This window comes from Salarias fasciatus, chromosome 5 (genome assembly GCF_902148845.1).
Source record: "Salarias fasciatus chromosome 5, fSalaFa1.1, whole genome shotgun sequence".
NCBI lineage: Eukaryota > Metazoa > Chordata > Actinopteri > Blenniiformes > Blenniidae > Salarias > Salarias fasciatus.
Window position 1 is genome coordinate 29,896,182 of NC_043749.1, and position 19,626 is coordinate 29,915,807.

General features: G+C 44.7%; 1 protein-coding gene across 4 annotated transcripts in view; it reads left to right on the forward strand.

The window, feature by feature from the left end:
* Positions 1 to 8,975: 8,975 nt before the first annotated feature.
* Positions 8,976 to 19,626, forward strand: part of LOC115388441 (membrane-spanning 4-domains subfamily A member 15-like) — a 30,929-nt gene continuing 20,278 nt past the window's right edge. For all 4 annotated transcript variants that reach the window (XR_003931476.1, XR_003931477.1, XM_030091592.1 and 1 more), the window contains exons 1-2: positions 8,976 to 9,184; positions 10,397 to 10,583. Coding sequence is in view for 2 of the 4 variants with exons in the window: in XM_030091592.1 (XP_029947452.1) it covers positions 10,443 to 10,583 (141 nt within the window). In the remaining 2 variants the exon portion in view is untranslated. The remainder of the gene's footprint in view (positions 9,185 to 10,396; positions 10,584 to 19,626) is intronic.

The window sequence follows — 19,626 nt, forward strand, 5'->3', positions numbered from 1 at the left end:
AGTCTCTCTCTTAATTTTTGAGTTGTCCCATGTTGGTACTAATACACTCTTAATTGGATGATCATCCTCATGTCCTATTAAATTAACATAATACGCCAATGTCAGCTGCAGACGCCTCAGCTCAAACGGCATTTCCCCAACTTCCACCTGAAGTGCACACACTGGAGATGATCTCAATGCTCCAGAACAGAGTCTAAGTGCTGTACTTTGAATCACATCAAGCTTCTGTAGTTCAGATTTTGCTGCAGACCCATAAGCTACACAGCCATAGTCAATGACAGATCTAATTGACCAGCATATAACCTTTTCATTGATATCATATCTGCCCCCCATTCCTTACTACTTAAACACCTAATGATATTTATAGCCTTCTTGCATTTATTAATCAGCTTTCCAATATGGTTTTGCCAAGTCAACTTGGAGTCAAATTGCATACCTAGAAACCGCACACAATTAACTCTTTCTAGATTTTTACCATACAGTTGAAATGTGACACTTTCCTGAATTTTCCTAAATGAGAAAAACATAACTTTAGTTTTTTCCACAGAAAACCTGAATCCCCATTTCCCCGCCCACACTTCAACAGCATCAACAGCTTTTTGCAAACCATTTACAATAGATGAGACATTCTTTCCTCTTTTCCTGATGGCTCCATCATCTGCAAATAATGATTTTCCAATAGAATAATCTAGTCCTTCAAATATGTCATTTATCATTATTGAAAAAAGGATAGGAGATATAACACTGCCTTGAGGCACTCCATTTTCTAGAGTCAGATATTCTGAGAAGCTACTATTAATTCTAATTTGGATCTCTCTATCACTGAGAAAGTTTTTTCCATTTATACATCTTTACATCAATTCCAAGCCTTCGAATTTTAATTAGCACACCTTCTTTCCAAAGCATATCATAGGCTTTTTCTACATCGAAAAAAATAGCTGCAACTACTTCCTTACATCCTTGTGCCTTTCTTATGTCACTCTCTAATTTTATAATGGAATCCATTGTTGATATTCCCTTTCTGAACCCACTTTGAAACGGGGAAACTAGATTGTGTAATTCAACATAAAAACTCATTCTTTCCACAACCATCCTCTCCATTATCTTACCTAGGTGTGACGTTAATGCCATTGGCCTGTAATTTGATGCTATCGTTGGGTCTTTTCCTGGCTTCCTAACTGGAATAACCGCAGCCATTTTCCAACATTTTGGAACTCTACCACACTCCCACACTTTATTAAATAATACCAATAACACGTTAAGCGCATCGTCACTAAGATGTTTCAACATTGCATAACTTATTCTGTCTTTTCTTGGGGCTGTAATTTTTGCTTTGTTTATAGCCTTTTAAGCTCCCTCAAAGAAAACAACATGTTCAGGCTACTATCTGAGTCTTCTACATTTTCCAAGAGATGCTGATACTGTTTCTTTGTCTCTTCTGTTTTTGTTCTCTCATCACTTGTCAGGTTAAAACTACTGTGTACTTTAGCAAAAGTCCTAGCCATTAGTGTTGCCTTCTCTACATCTTTCACTGCAACATTCCCATCATTCTCAAGAACTGGGTAGCTCCAAGACTTCTGCACCCCACTCATTCTTTTAACAACTTCCCAAACTTCATTTATACATGTTTGTCTCCCTATCGTGTTACAGTAATTTTGCCAATAGCTCGTTTTAGTTTTCCTCACCACTTTCCTCACTTTTGCCTGCTCTATCTTATACTCAATAAGCTCAGAAATATTAAAACACTTTCTTAACTTTTTGAAGGCCTTATTTCTTGATTTTACAGCTTGAGAACATTCTTCTGTCCACCAAGGAACCAACTTCCGCTTCTTACCTCCTATCTTACTCTGCCCTATAGAGGTTTTTGCAGCATCTGCTATAGCAACAGTTAGCTTTTCACTAAGCACATCTACATCATCTACGATATCAATTTGGCTCATGTTCCTCTCACTTAAAGGGGCTGTATCATGCAAAATTCACTTTTTGTATGTTTTAACCTTGTTATATGGCTATGTACTCACCAAAAACACCCCCAAAGCGTTTTTTTCCTTCGTACCTGCATGTTTGAGCTTTCCTCCTTGTTGTGCTGCTCAGAGAGGCAGCCCCTCCCGCACCGTGAAAACGCTCTGTTTCCCACGTTCACGTCACACTGTGAAGATGGCTCCCCTGAGCCCCCCTCCCGCAGGCCCTCGGCAATCAGCGTTGCTGCTTTTTTCTAACTCTGATTAAGGAGATAAACTTTAACCATCGTCTGAAAGCAACAGTCAAGCAAGAGCAAGAGTCTGAAGGGTCTGCGCCTGGTGAGTTTCTAACAGGAAAAGATGTTTTCGCGTGTATTTCCGTGTAGAGAAGCTAGAGCTAAAGAGCTAAAGCTAACCCTTAGAGACGCTAACGAGGTGCTGATTGGTTGAAGTACGCTGTCAGTCAAAGTCCACAGGGGGAGAGGCGGGATTTTCAGTGAAATGGAGCGTTTTCTCTTCCGGTTTTCAGAATTAGCCCCAGAAAATCTTTTATTTCACACAAAATGACTTTTCCTTTGCGCCAAAAATAAACTATTACCATGTTAATGCCATTTCTAGGGTTTGGACTAGCTAAAAAAGCATGATACAGCCCCTTTAAAAACCTAAACAATGTACAGTCTGCTTTATTAAAATTCCACCGTTCATAAAAGATCCTAGATGTGTCACAGCTCCAGCTACCAAGACTGCAAACAATAGGATAATGATCACTTCCAATTGTTGTATTACTTAAAACTTCCCAACTCACTTGATCAGCCAGAGCTTGAGAAACCAAGGTCAGATCCAACACCGACTGCCCTGTAACCCCGACACGTGTAGGTGACCCATCATTTAACCACACCAATCCTTTTTTTTTATCAATAAACTCTTCTACAACTGTTCCATTATGATGAATTTTACTCCCTCCCCAAAGAAAACTGTGTGCATTAAAATCACCCAACCAGATTATTTTCCTATCATCTTGTCCTTCCATCCTCTCTAACGCATCTGTCTCCAGCCTATGACAAGGGTTGTAAAAATTCACGACAACTACACTACCATGAACACCCCATATTTTATTGTAGTGTTCTGTGAGTGGAGGGGCCTTGAACTCACCGCCCGGTCCCCTCCCTCCTTCAGGCTACTAATCAGCTGATTGACCACTGGTGGGTTCGATTCTGAGTCTGAGAGCTCGGGTGCAGGGTCTGTTGTGCTGAATCTGGCCGCTGCTGTTCTTTAAGCTCTATCTGCCGTAAGAGTTCATTAAGCTTTCTAATTCTAGTATTGTTGCTGTCCTCAGCTCTCATTATACATTTTAGAAAGTAACTTTACTTTTTTTTTAACAAAAAGATATCTCTAATAAATAGTTTGCTTAATTCCCCCCTCCCCCTTAACACTGATAGCCTGTCCCAATTCTGTAGTGTTTAGTGTTTTCTTTGAGTTAATAATGGGATTGCTTTTGGGTTTTGTGGTTTAGTGTTTAATATCTCAACATCTACCTCAAAACTAATAGCACTTTACCCTTTGCCCATTTGCATAGCAATTGCACTTTGGACTCAAAGCAATTTAACATCTCAAGCACTTTAAAGGGGAACGGTCGTTTTTACAATCTGGACCTTAGTTCACATTCGTAACAACAACCTTTTGCTCACCCGTTTGACTTTCGTGTGATTTGCAGTTGGTTCAGAGATAAATGCTCTGTAAAAAGGGTCAGCAGCGCCTATTTTGTCTGAGGAAGCTCGCTAAATTCCAGGTAGACAGAGGCCTGATGAAAATGTTTTACTGTGCTTATATCGAGTCCGTTATTTCCTTTTGTATACTTTGTTGGTACGGTAATCTTACTGTTAAGGACAAAAACTCCTTAGGGAAAATTGTGCGCGTTGCTTCCAAAGTAGCCGGGGTGAAGTTCAGCAGCCTGGAGGAAATTTATAATATTCAGCTGCTTAAGAAAGCCAAGAACATTTGCAGAGACGAAACCCACCCTCTGCATCAGGAGTATAAGCTCCTTCCCTCTGGCCTCCGCTTCACTGTCCCTCTAGCTACTTTTTAGTAGTAGCAGATATAAATTTTCCTTTGTGCCTCTCTCCATCCGCGCTTTAAATGCCGAGAAGAAGAGGAAGTAACAGCATGTCCACCAGTCTCCATGCTTTACTATGCAACTACTGCACATTTGCTGACAGTGGTTTGTCATTTCTTGTTTGCCGTCTGGAATGTTTCGCACAGCTTGGTTTTATGGGTCCACCTTGCTGATCTGCTTTTTATTTGTACTGGAGCTGATTATGCACCGAGGTTTGTTATGCTTTTATGTTGTCTTGTATATTTATGTTATGTATGAACGTGAACTTACTGCACACTGAATCGCCCTCCAAGGGACAAATGAATAAACTGAACTGAACTGAACTGAATTAGATCCTCCCATATCCATATAACAGCAGCGGGCGGGGCGCCGACATGCAGCCGTTACAGACGCTCATTTCTCTTATGTTTGTTGTGGTGTGGTAGATACATGTAAATTTAGTAAGTGAGCATCACTTAATGTCTGTAAACCGGCTAGATTGAGCAACTCTCCGGGAACTCTGAAGTGATGATGTCATCACACTGCGCCATGGCGCACATTCATTCTGTTTGTTTGCATGGAAGCAGCGTCTCTGCTCTGCAGTCACACTAATGCTATTCATTTTTTTCTTTACTAATGTCTAGAGTTGGCTAGAGTGTTATAAACTTGTTCCTACTCCTTTTGAGCAACAGTGTACAGAATAGTTTACTGTTTATGTACAACTCTTGTTATTGACAGATATACTTGTATCATCATTTGTTGTTGCTCAAATGAACTAAACAGTAAACATCCCAGCCTCTAGACATTAGTAAAGAAAAAAATGAATAGCATTAGCATCACGTTACCTCGACCTGTTCTCCTCCTGCAGCCTCTGGAATGGCATTCTTTTTGAGGTTCATTCTCTGGATCTTCTGGCCTTCATTTCTTTCCTGAACTGGGAAGAAGTCCTCAGATGTGAAGTGGGCACTACACACCCGATAATCCAAACGTCGTAAAGTTTGAACTTTGATGCTGGGGTCCGTGTTGAGCACTATTAGCCATAGCTTCAATAAATCCCGGTCACGAAGTGGGAGTCTGTGAGCTCAATGACGTCCAGCTTGTCATTTTACTTTCACAACCAGGATATATGCACACTGGAACCATTGTACCAAAGTTACAACCAGCTGAAAATAAACTGACTGCCTAAAAAAAGCCGATCGAGATGCCGTGGTCTGACAGTTGCTCAATCTAGCCGGTTTACAGACTTCCCAATAGCGCTAAGTGATGCTGAGTTAATAAATGTACATGTATCTACCACACCACAACAAACATAAGAGAAAAGAGCGTCTGTAATGGCTGCATGTCGGTGCCCCGCCCGCTGCCGTTATATGGATATGGGAGGATCTAATTATCTCTGAACTAACTGCAAATCACACGAAAGTCAAACGGGTGAGTAAGTATTGTTACAAATGTGAAATAAGGTCCAGATTGTAAAAACGACCGTTCCCCTTTAAGCACTACAGCACTTTAAAATCGAAGAAGATATGGGTTTTGGGATTCTTTTTGGTTCGCCATTACTAATTGTTTGACTTGGAGTTTCTTTACTAATTTTGTGTGTATTAAATTTGTTTAACTTTTGAATTCCATGTTTACTTTTCGATTATTTGGGCTACTTTGCTTACTAAAATATTTTATCTAAATTGTTAAACTTCAGCAAAAGTCTAAAATAAAACTGCTATATTTTGCTATCACTGCCTTGGTTTTCTTTAATGCCGGATCATGTACCTGTGCATGTGAAATTTAAAAAGGGGTTTAGTGCTCGGTCATTTACCACATACATAACGTGACTGTTCCTCATGATCTTCATTAATTCTAGGAGAGAACTGGCAATGGAGCCTGAGCTGCCAAACATCTGTTTCTGTTTGTTCTGTCCTCCAGTGACTCCAAACAGGACATATGAGCGTTACGAATGTTTCCTCATAACACTTCTCAGACAGCGTGTGACATTTTACCATGTTTGTGTAAAAACAATGACACAGAGAGCAGTTCCCATCGCTGCAACATGTGTAGCCGAGTGGCGTCAGAAGTGGGATGATATAAACATTAACTTAGAAACTGTAAACAATGACAACGCCAGCTGGTATAACCAGCAACTGAACTAAAATAACCCCGCAGTTAAATAAGGCAGCACAAGTAGGTGGACTGAAGAGGACAGAGGCAATTTAGAAAAAAATATAACCTTTATTTTACAGTGTATTAATCAAATAAAACATTTCCGGTTGGTTTAAAATATTTTCCACCCAAACACTTTCACACAGCAGTTTGTTTTGGTTTCATTTTGCACACTTAGGCTGAATCCCATTTCACCCCTTAGCCCTTCCCCTTGGCCCTACCCCTTAGCCCTCCGCCTATGAAACGGAGTGCTAAGGGGTAGGGGAGAAAGTCAACCCCTCCGAATTGGGACACCCCTCCGACAATCGCGTACGTCATCAGTAGTCGCCGCTGCCGATGACGTAGGCAGATGCGACAATTATCTGCCGAAGAAGAATGTTTTTCTTACATTTTAAAACTTTATTAATTGACAAAATACTTACATTTATGAACTTCTTTCTTTGCGGACGCCGCCATCTTGCCGATCTTGGAAGGCTTTCTGAGAAATCTGTCATCCAGTGGCGCCGGTGGCGAGGGGCGCTTGTTTTGTTCGCCTGGACCGTCAGTAGCGGGTGGGGTTAGTTCACTTCCGCATTGGCGGGGGCGCTCGTTTCCCACCCGCGCATTCCAGGCGGGCCGTGTTGAAGAAACCAGTTTATTGAAAATAATCGTCTATCTGTTGTGTTTGGAATGCGCCTGGAATGCGCGGGTGTGGAAACGATCACTCCCGTCAATGCGGAAGTGAATTCACCCCGCCCGCCAGGCATGACCTAGGCTGAAAGAACAAGCGCCCCTCGCCATCGGCCGATACCCCTCCGTTTGGAGTGTGCCTCTCGAGAATCTGCTTTTGGAGGGGTGACTGGCCCTCTTTCTTGGCCCTACCCCTCCGTCATAATGACAATTGGGACACTCCTACCCCTCCACGTGAACGCGCAAAACGAGGGGTAGGGCCAAGGGGAAGGGCTAAGGGGTGAAATGGGATTCAGCCTTAGTCTTTGTGGAAGGCACCAGCGCCCTCAAGTGGTCGCTCGGTCCAACAGTCTATACGTCAGTGCTCCGCAGCGGCAGACAAGGAGCCAGTAGGAAGTGGGAGAGGAACGCGAAAATCCGGAGAGGAGTACCAAATCAGGGGAAAAGAGGAGGCCCGGTTGGAAACCTAAATAAGCAAACTGTATTAGCCTATGCTTTTATGGATTAACTTTGTGACTGAAGAGCCCCACTACTCACCAAGGCAGCGCTCTGAACCAGGAGCAGCAGGAGGAAAACAAACCTCGCACCCAGCTGTAAGTCTGAAACAGCGCGCAAAACATCCCATGATAATTTGCACATGGCTTTATGAATGAACGTTTCGCTTACACTCACCAATAAAGCGCTTCACGCAAGAATAGAGAGCGAGGAACTACAAGGCAGCCCACACATACGAGACCGGAGACCTATGATGACGCGGATTAGATGCAAATAATTTTATGAATGAACAACGAGCGAGTACAACTCACCACAAAGCTCATGAACGGCCGCAAGGTCACCAAGCCTGAGCTAGGAATCTGTGACCAGCTCTTTTAGCGTTAAGGAGAAATGTCTGTCTCTGGAATCGGCTGCATGGAGTGTGGACGCCAGAGGAGAGGAGACGCACAGGTGAGGCGAGTTACGGCCCGAACGCACTGGACGCGGAAGCGCCGCGCACGGCGCTTCTGATCGCCTCCCATGTTAACCTATCTGACCGGCCACACCGAACGCGCAGTGGAGCGCCGCGCGCGCCGCGGCTCGCGCTCTGCAGCGCGCCCGCTCCGCTTCGTTCTATTTTTCACGCGAGCCGCGAGCGCAGGGAGCGCCATATGTCAAGTTGGATCAAGCAGATCGGACCAGACAGGAAGTCGGAAACAGAAAAGGCAAGAGAATCCGGTCAATTTTCAAAATATAACAAATTAAATGACGATTAGTTACGGGCGGTGTTGCTCGTCCGTCTATATTTTGTCACTTGGGTCTAATCACAAGACAGATGGACACACAAACAGACATACGCATGTACGCACCCAAACACACACACACACACACACACACACACACACAGTCTCGTATTTCTATCCTTGTGGGGACCTTCCATTGACTCCCATTCATGTCTAGCCCCTAACCCTGACCCTTACCCTAACCCTAACCCACACCACAACAAAGCCTAACCCTAAAGAAATGTTTTTGCACTTTTACTTTTTTCAGTAACAACAACATGGTCAAGAAAACACTGTTTCTCCTACTTAGGACCGGAAAAAGGTCCCCACAAGGCACGTCGTTCCACGTTTTGCTATCCTTGTGGGGACATTTGGCCCCAACAAGGATAGAAATACGAGAACACACACACACACACACACACACACACACACACACACACACACACACACATTCACGTGATGCAGAAAAAAAGAGGACAGGAGGAGAAAAAGTCTCTCCACAGGTCACCAGAACACACACATCCATACTGGCAGAGCGAGACAGAGGGAACAGGGAACAAACGTGAAAACCGAGAGCTGACGGAGCGAGCCGAGTGCAGCCGATGTGTGACCAGCGCGGAGAGCGCAGGCAGCAGATAAGCCTCCAGTGCGAACAGCCAAGCACCGGCGCGCTTCCGCGTCCAGTGCGTTCCCGGCTTACTCTAATCACAACTCCGCCGCAGCGGGATTGGTTACTCGGTGGGCGTGCTGGAGGCCGGTGCACGCCTACCACTACACATGCAAATGACTCGTAATAAGTTATTTATTTCCTCCACGCTCGCTGTGCTGCATCACCGTGCCTCTTTCCCTCTGCCTGTGTCTTCCTGGTGGGCTGGGCATCAGACGCTGCGCAGCACAGCAGGGTCATTTCCAGACAGTGATGCGTTTCAGGCAATAACAGTGGAAGTAGGAGGAGACCGAGGAGACTGACTATCCCTGCCGCTGCAGCCTGCTCCACCCCGCACATCTGCGCCTCCAGCTCGGAAACTTCTGCGGAACAGCGGAACGTCCGGAGGGTGAGTAGGAAAAGACGGAAATGGATCCACTTTCAGCTGTTATCTACTAGCAGTCATCAGAAATAACGGAGCTGATTCAATGAAACAATAAGAAACACTCAATATGGGGATAACAGAGCTGACAGATCCCTAACAGCTAACAGAATTAACACTTTTCCATCTGTGTGAGGAGGACAATATGCTACAAGTGTCTGCCATAAAGCAGAGATAAAACTGATGTCGATGAGCAGGAGTTCAGGGACCGTCTGCAAATTAGAAGAGGCTGAAGCAGCGAAGACAAAAAAAAAAAAAAAAAAAAAAAGGCAAAACAAAACCAGGACACAAACGTATTTTCATCTCTGGTATTAACTGCAGCGTCACTAAAACCACTACAACCTTTACTAGTCTCCTTATGTTCATACTTGCTTCAGTAATTTCATTCAGCTGTTATTAATCAGCAAACTGGAAACATTTTTAAAATGCATTTTTTGTGCATTGCATTGAGTGAAAAGTGTTTTACCTGTAAACAGGAAAATTTGAGGAGAAACTTTTCTTTAACAACAAAACAGTAACATTTAATGTTTTTTTCATTTAATATTTTATTTTTTTCTGCAATTCATTTATTCCACAAGTTTTAAAGTGCTGTGTGTGTTTTAGCATAATTGATGTATTCTTCATTCTAACCCTCCAGATACAATTCATTTCATGACCTCCCTTTGTCACAGTGGCTTGTACATCAACAGTCTCAGCGACCTTCTATTGGATAAACAGAAAATTTAAATGATTTGGACTTCCCATTGTGGTGGAGAGAAGGTTGTCATGTAGAATCTGTAAATCTGTGATTGATTACGCGGGTCTCCATCAGGAAGCATGTGCGCACACAGATCCTGGATTGGTTTCTTCCCACTGAGAACAGTATCATCAGTAAGGTTCATGTTCAATTTTTTTTTAGGAAGACATCTTTTATTGGATTCAACAGATCAAACCCTTAGAAACTCAGAAGCAGTACAGTATATGTTGTTATTTTAACTTTGATTATTTATTTATGTCAAACCATGAACTGGATCCAGCATAGTTTTATTGTTCACAGAAAAAATGTGTCCCACACAACTGTAAACACTTTTTGTTTAGATCATTATCTTGCGTTTTGCAGTAAATGTGTGCCGTGGGCTTTGGCTACCACCGTTCATAACATAATGATTCATGATTAACCTGTGGATGGATATGTGACAGCGAGTGGAGCAGCTCAGAAGATCACGGGAACATCTCAACGAGGAACATGGATTCTTCCACTGTGTCGTACAACCCGGGAAATGCAGTGATGGTCACCCCGGTGCTCCCGGACGCTCCCAACGGGGAGCAGCAGCCATCGTTGGATAGAAGACACAACTTCAGGAAGGGACATCCTAAGGCACTCGGGGTGAGTTACTGATAACAGACAAACCTGAATGCACTGTTTCTCAGATTAAGACTGACAGAAATAGATGGAAATGTAAAAGTTTGGATTTTTTGAAAAGTGTTATAACGAAGGTACAGTTTAGGAAGACATCACCACATGATTTTTTTAATGTAATGACAATAATAATGCATTGGTTTTATGAAGTGCCTTACTTAAGGGAAGTCAAAATGGCTGGCAATGACATTATTCATTTGTTCCATACTCGGTGGTGGTCAGCTACGTCTGTAGCCACAGCCACCCTGGGGCAGACTGACTGAAGCAAGGCTGCCATTCTGCGCTATCAGCTGCTTCAGCCACCAGCAACCATCGACTCTCACGCTGCAGACACGTCATTTATCTGATTGAAATAATTATTTGCACTGACTGAGTGGACACACAGCATAGAAGACAAAGCATGGAGACAGGCGCAGGAGACAGATTGCCGCACATCGCCAATCTCTGGGAGCAGGAGGATGATGTGACGGAGCAGCTCCCGCCACTGACTGGACAGCACGCACGCACACACACACACACACACACACTCACACACACACACACACACACACACACACACACACACACACACACACACACACACACGCACACGCACACGCACACGCACACACGCTCAGTGCCAAACGCCTCCCTCCTTCCTGGCTCTCGACACCCCTCACACGCAACCTCACCATGATTCACCCTGAAAATATTGTGAAGTTCAGTTGAAGTTGCAGACTTGTCAGTCCTACTCCTCCACATCAGCTCTAAAGCCCGCCACACGCTGCAGGATATTTTCAATCTTGCCAGAGTCAGAGACCACACACTAGAAGACAACAGAGGACAGATGGCACCCGATCTTCCTCTCCTGATCTTCTAGTGTGTGGTGTCGCTCTGGAGCAGAACACACACTAGCAGATTCTTCAGTCGAGAATCGGCTCCTCACTCTTCCAAATTTCGCATAGTCCAACGTGACTTTGCGCGGTTTCCCTATATTCCTGTGTTTAACATTCATCTGGACTTTAAATAATAAGTGGAGAACTCATTCATTCCCTCAGTTCATTCATTCACATCGGTATCGCTCTGTCAGCACAGAGCCCCCCACCCCGCGTGTGGACGGAGCACGGACTGTCAGCACCTTGTCAGAAAATTTAAATGTTCCAGGACAGAATAAGGAAACATAGTTTGAGATCATTTTCTTATAATTTACCCTCCACATTTGATAATAATTCAGTTTATTAATGTGTGTTTTTCTTTTTTTCTTTTTCTACTTTTGACTCCGAGTGGAGCAGTAGAATTAGTAGCTACTAGTAGAATTAGTAGACAAATGACAAATAAAAGCTACTTTTTTAAATCACCAAATATCTTAAATCATTCTTTTTGTCCCCAGATTTGATATTTTAAACCAGAATAAAAACTCGATGAGCTTTGATTAGGTAAGTTTCATTATAGTCCGCTCTGTCTCTGAAGGCATGGAGTCAGCGGAAAGTTTTTTTATTATTTATTTTTTTCTCCATTCTTCCGTGATGGTTAATAATGTAGATGAATTAAAACATTGGGATAATTGTAGGACTGGCGGAGATGAGTTTGGGTCTGAATGGAGGAAATACAGTTTACTCAGGAGCGATATTGAGGAATAATCTCTCACTTTCTGCAATTCTGAGTTTAGGAGCTCTGGTTTTCTGTTTCACTGTCATCTAGTGAATATATTTCACTGACATATATTCGTGTGCCCAGCTCTGACAGCTGAGAGGGGATTTTTTTTTTTTTAAGCAGCAGCACCTTGGCGAGACAGAGTTTTTAAGCCAATCAAGAAGCTTTATTCCGAGGGTGTGGACAGGTCTACTTGGAGCTGATCGGCGCCTCTCGGAGCGTACCACACACTACAGGATTTGCGATCAGAAATATTAAACATGTTCATTATCTACGATCCCCCCTTCTGACGCCTCCCGAGAGGCTCCGACCGGAAAAAATCTCTCTGAACACACCGCACACTACACGAAGATCGGACCCAAACTCATTTGCATACTCCCGACAATCGGACCCTGTCGGCTTCGATCGGGAGGAGAAGATCGGGGCAAAATTAGGCCCGATTATCCTGTAGTGTGTGGAGGCCTTAAAGCATTGACACAATGGACAACAGACAGTCACCAGACGCCATTGTAGCCGAATGGGTCTCCAAGTTAATCAATTCAATGCACTTAAATATTCATAAAATCTAGAATTGATTATACCTAATTTAAATTTGAAAGTTGTGACAACACCAGCTGATTAAACAGCGAATCACCCCGCCTGAAAAGGCAACACAAGTCAGTGGACTGAGGGAACGAGGGACAACAGGGTAGAAAATTAATCTTTATTTTGACATTTCTATCATTTAAAATACATAATTGTAAAACATTTGTCTCGCATTCATTCGTCCAGTCACAACCAACATAGAATAGAAAGAGTACACTGTGCATGTACCCGGGATCCACAAAGTCTCTGGGCTCAATGCCCTTTTCCCTTTTGTAATAGGGCTATAGTCTCCCCAATTTGTACATTACCGGTCCTTGGGTAACAAACAGTTCTGCACCCTCGTGGTCCGTGAAGGAGCGACGTATAAAGAGGTGGAGTGGAGCGGAGCTTTAAAGCGTGTTGGAGAGGAGAGCAGCTGCAGATCGGCCAGAAGGGGAGACCCACCACTGGGAGCCAAAGTTGCTGGAATTATATGCACAGACTCGAGGTGTGCGTCACGGCAGCAGCTCACTTTTTTTTCTTTTTTTTTTTTTTTTTTTTTCCCTTGTCCTGTTCGGCAGCTGGGGCGTGCAATATTGTATGATTGTAGCCTTTTACTATCCGAACAGTTTTTAATATTAACGGCAGCAGCTCACTGCTCGCGTCACATTTGGAACAAAGGCACAGGATCACTGACACACGCCCGTCAGAGAAAGGGAGGTCCCCTCGCACCAACCAGGGAAGCGCAATAACTTGGGCGACAAGAGGGACAGCGCTCAGCTCAACGCTGACAAGCCCAACAGCGTAGTAAAGTTGTGAACCAAGCAGATTGACGCCCTGCTTCGAGCAGGCTTCTGTGTGAATGCCAGAGGTGAGGGGAGAGCGCAGCAGGTGTAGCGACTTGCTCTAATCAAGGGTTGGGCTTTGCGTGATTGGTGGCCGACAGGTGTGCGCGTACCCCCACACCATGTTGTCTCCCTGCTGCTCTCAGACAGACATTCATGCGGCCAATCAGAGCTGCTCCGACAGATTCAGCCTTACAGGGGCGTTGGGAGGGAAAATGGCCGCCCGACTAGTTCCACTGAATTAATTAACCAATTATGTGTATTTTTGTCCTTTAAAGAGTGTATCTGGGACTGGGGGGGTGTGGGTTTTCATTTTCATTCCACTGGAGTTTATAATGATTTTCTTTTCATTTAAGGGCCACAATATGCCATTTTTGAATGTATTATTTTTGTTGGTCACACCTAGATTGAAGGGCTCATCAAATAGAAGAAAGCCGTCGTGGCTTGTAGAAGGGCGTCTTGGCGTGAGTCCTTGTGGCAGTGTTGATGGGGAGCGTGAGAGTAAGTTATTTTTTTGACAGAGTTGAAATCAGGGTGAAAGACAGAGTTGGTCAGGGTCAGAAAGTCAATGTGCAAACGCAGGTACAGAGAGAGCTTGTCTGACTGGAGACCTGACTGTCTTGGTGGTGTTCTTTTGACGGGAGGAGGGAGCTGAAGTAGAGTTCCAACCAGACCAAGAAGCCTGATCTGAATTGGTCAACACACTTTGTGTTGACTGGAGGAAGGAGCCATGGAAGAGCTCAAGACTAAAGCCTCAACTAACTCTGTGAATACTTTCTTTTGTTTCATTTTTCAACTTTGCAAGTATTTTTGTTTCATCACTAGGATATTGAGAGGGGTGAAATCAACACCATTTTGTTGAGCAGTCAACCTTGACTATGCCATATCAAAACATTTCCTGGAGGGAACCCCGTCACATCAGCCACGGTGGGATCCCGCCATCCCATCACAAGCCATGACAGGAGACTTTTGACAACTAATTTAATGAGTGTAATTTGAATAATCTACGTAAAGGGACAGAACCAACAGTATTTGTGTGATTCAGCAAATAATAATAGTAATAATAATAATGACTTTTATTTATCATGCACTTTACATTTGTAAAACAAATCTCAAAGTGCTACAATGGAATTTTAAAAACAACAGTGACGATTAAAAATAACAGATACAGGGTAAATCAATAAAAACACTCATACTTTTGCACATCATAAAATACAACAGAAAACAGTAAAATCATTCAAAAGCTTTCACAAACAAAAACGTTTTCAGGCGACATTTAAATAAGTCCACCGACTGTGGTGCCCTGAGGTGGGCAGGTAGGGCATTCCACAGTTGGGGTGCTGCAGCCTGAAAAGCCCTGTCCCCCATAGAACACAGTTTGGTTTTGGGGACCTTCAGCAAATTGATGTTGGCGGAGCGGAGGCGTCTGGTCGGGTCGCGTGGGGAGAGAAGTTCTTTTAGGTACACTGGTACACTACCATAGACACACTGATGGGTCAGGAGGCAGATTTTGTATTCCAGCCTGAACCTGACCGGGAGCCAATGAAGGTTATGGAGAATGGGGGTGATATGGTGTCTTTTTGGCACCCTCATCAGGATCCTGGCAGCACAGTTCTGGATCGACTGAAGCCGTTGTAGGCTTCTTCCAGAGATCCCGATGAGGAGTGCATTGCAGTAGTCCAGCCTGGAGGAGACAAAAGTATGGACCAGCTTCTCAGCAACGGGGAGGGAGAGGGAGGGGCGTAGTTTGGAGATGTTCCGGAGGTGAAAAAGTGAGGTCTTATAGATGTGTTGGATATGGAGGTCAAAGGAGAGGGTGGGGTCAAAGCGGACACCCAGGTTGGTAACGGCAGTTGTTGGGTTGATTATGTGGCCGGCAAATGATAGGACTGTGGAAAGGGGAGGACTTAAGTTGATGTGCAGTTCCAATTAATAGAAATTCAGTTTTGGAGCTGTTGAGCTAGAGAAAATTGTCATTCATCCATGCTTTAGTCTCCTCCAGGCAGGCGGTGAGTGATTGAATAGAGAGGGAGGAGGTCCGGTCCAGCCTGACATAGAACTGAGTATCATCAGCATAGCAATGGTAGGAGACTCCATGCCTGCTGATGATGTGGCCCAAAGGGAGCATGTAGATGGAAAACAGGCTGGGCCCCAGCACTGACCCCTGGGGAACCCCACAGGTGACAGCGTGGGACCTTGACCTGGCTTCCCCAAGGGCCACATACTCAGTCCTACCAGTCAGGCAGGACCGGAACCACTGGAGCACTGTATCCGAAAGACCAATGAAATGCTGGAGTCTATGAAGGAGGATGGAGTGGTCAACAGTGTCGAAGGCAGCTGAGAGGTCCAGGAGTAACAGGAGTGATGGAGAGCCCTGGTCAGAGGCCACCAGCAAATCATTGGTGACCCTGACCAGAGCTGTCTCAGTGCTGTGAGCTGAATGGAAACCGGATTGGAATTTGTCATACAGATGAGAGGACTGGAGGTGTGTGTGAATTTGTGAGGAGACAACCTTTTCAATGATTTTTGACAGGAAGGGAAGATTGGAAATGGGACGGTAATTAGATGTTTTTTCAGGGTCAAGGGAGGGTTTTTTGAGAAGTGGTTTAATTATTGCAGTTTTCAATGACTGTGGCAGGTGACCATGTTGCAGGGAGTGATTGATGATAGTTGTGATTAGGGGGCTCAGTGTGGAAACATGGGATTTGATCAGGGATGTGGGAAGTGGATCCAGGTGACAGGTGGAGGGCCTCATCTTGCGGATGACGTTGTGATGGAAATTTCTCATGTATGCATGCTGTTTCTCACTTGTAGTGCTCACAGAGGTATTTTTTGTAAACAACCGTAGCTCCCACACTCCGATGTGTGGAGAACCGCGACTGCTTTGTCTACCGTAGCTCCCACACTCCGATGTGTGGGGAACCGCGACTGCTTTGTCTAGAATTTACTTTTCCTGATAATCTTAGCGTAGCAGCTGCGGGCACTCGTGGGAGTCTTCCTGTATCCAGCCTGCGGCTGGGTGCGGTCAAGGCCCCTGGGAGTGAACGCAGCAGATAGTTATTAGAGGCTTGCACGCCCCTGCGAGGGCAGAACTCACTCTGTTACTCTGTTGACTGTGTGACTTCTCCTGCTGTACAGCTTAATAAAAAGACCAAAACGAACTCGCCGGCTGATGCATTTTATTAAAATAAAATTGCCATAACAACGTCCTCCACCTGTCTGTCTGTGACAGGGAAAAACTGGGAAAATTTGGAAGCTGGAGTGGCAGGTGTGGAGTTAGGAGAACTAGAGGGCAGGAGAAATAAATGATATGAAAACAAGCTTGATTGTGTGCAGTGAGTTGATATATGATATGTTTTATGTTAATGACCAGAGGTGACTTAGATGTTTGAGAAGAAAACTTGGGATGTGAGTGTCACTGGTTTGATTCCCACAGCCAGCATGCCACCACTGTTGGTTCCTGAGCATGAACCTTGAGCCCCATCAGCTCTGATTAAAATCTTTATTTTTGACTCAGTCATTTCAATATTTTATAAAATGCATTTTTGTGTATGTCTTCTTCTTCTTCTTTTCCTTTCAGCCTTTCCCTTCAGGGGTCGCCACTGTGAATCATTTGCCTCCATCTAACCCTGTCTTCTGCATCCCCTTCTCTCACACCGAGTACCTTCATTTCCACTTTAATCTCATCCATAAATCTCCTCTTTGGTTTTCCTCTAGGCCTCCCACCTTGCAGTGGGAAACTCAGCATCCTTCTACCAATATATTCACTCTCTCTCCTCTGGACATGCCGGGACCATCTTAGTTTGGCCTCTCTGACTTTCTCTCCAAAGCCTCTACCATGTGCTATCCCCCTGATGTACTCATTCCTTGATCCTATCCATCCTGGTCACCCCCAAAGAGAACCTCAGCATCTTCAGTTCTGCTACCTCCAGCTCTGCCTACTGTCTATTCCTCAGGGACACTGTCTCCAGACCAAACAAAATGGCTGGTCTCACCACAGTTTTGTAAACTTTCCTTTCATTTTAGCTGGAATTCTTCTATCACACATCACACCTGACACTTTTCTCCAGCCGTTCCAGCCTGCCTGTACATGCCTCTTCACCTCTTTTCCACACTCTCCATTGCTCTGGACTGTTGACCCTAAGTACTTAAAATCCTCAACCTTCTTGATCTCTTCTCCCTGTAACTTCACTCTTCCACATGGGTCCCTTTTTCTCACAGAAATACTCCGTCTTACTGCGGCTAACCTTCATTCCTCTCCTTTCCAGGGCAAACCTCTACGCCTCTAGCTTCTCCTCCACCTGTTCCCTGCTCTCACTACAGATCACAATGTGATCTGCAAACATCATAATCCATGGAGACTCCTGTCTAACCTCGTCTGTCATCCTGTCCATCACCATAGCAAACAAGAAGGGGCTCAGAGCTGATTCCTGATGTAGTCCCACCTCCACCTTGAACTCCTCTGTCACACCTACAGCACACCTCACCACTGTCTTACAGTCCTCATACATGTCCTGCACTAAAATAATTACCCTAAACCCTCAATACTAATACCCTAAAATTTGGGGTGGGACGAGACACAAATTCCACGAGATGAGTTGTCTCACAAGATTAAGTCCACGAGATCGAGACGAGACGAGATTTTCATGTTTACATGATCAGCGATATCCCCATTCAAACCACGGCGCACAGACATCGCCATGACTGCATTTGCACTTCATGCCACTAGGTGTGCTGTTTGCATGTTCAACCTTATTTTACACAGACACCACAGAAGAAGAAGGGCGCTGCAGACTCTCTCTGCATGTTGTTAGAAAAAGAGTGTGAGCCGGCAAGACGTGCTAATATGTTCAATGATGCGATGCACCGTTTTTACAGTAAAAGAGAACAACTGAATGATTGTTTCCGCACATTTTTGCGGCCGGTGGTGAGGGGCGCCGGCAGCGGGAGCGCTTGTTTTGTCCGCCTACACCGCGAGTGGCGAGCGGCGTTAGTTCACTTCCGCATTGGCGGGAGTGCTCGTTTCCACACCCGCGCATTCCAAACAACACAACAGGTAGGCCACGATTATTTTTAATAAACTGGTTTCTTCAACACTGCCCACCTGGAATGTGCGGGTGTGGAAACGAGCGCTCCCGCCAATGCGGAAGTGAACTAACGCCATCCGCCACTCGCGGTGTAGGCGGACAAAACAAGCGCTCCCGCCACCGGCGCACCTCGCCAACGGCCGCGACTAGAAGTAGTTGTACTCAAAAGACCAAGATTCCTTGCGGAAAGAACATGCACAGAACATGTCCCTTTCGACCAGGTTTTTAAATATGAATATGAGCATATTCGGGTTTTTGCACGTGTTTACACGGCTGTGCGCCATGTAATGTATTATTCCATCAATATTCCGGTTAAGAAAAGGTTATTGCCTGCATGTAAATGTACTTAATATCGTTCAACGCATGGACGAGAAATCTTGCGGCATTTTGATCTCGTGAGATCTTGTGACACGAGATCCCGTTCCATCCCTATCTAAAATACTTCTCTGCCACTCCAGACTTCCTCATACAAAACCAAAACTCTGGGCGCCCTGTCATAAACTTTCTCCACATCTACAAAGACACAATGCAGCTCCTTCTGGCCTTCTCTGTACTTCTCTATCAACATCCTCAAAGCAAATATTGCATCTGTTGTACTCTTTCTTGGTATGAAACCATACTGCTGCTCACAGATGTTCACCTCTGCCCTTAGCCTAGCTTCAACTACTCTTTCCCATAGCATCATCGCACGGCTCATCAGCTTTATTCCTCTGTAGTTGCCACAACTCTGCACATTTCCCTTGTTCTTAAAGATGGGCACCAGCACACTTCTCCTCCATTCCTTGGGCATCTTCTCACTATCTAAGATCTTGTTGAACAACCCAGTCAGAAACTCTACTGCTACCTCTTCGAGACACTTCCATACCTCCACAGGTATATCAT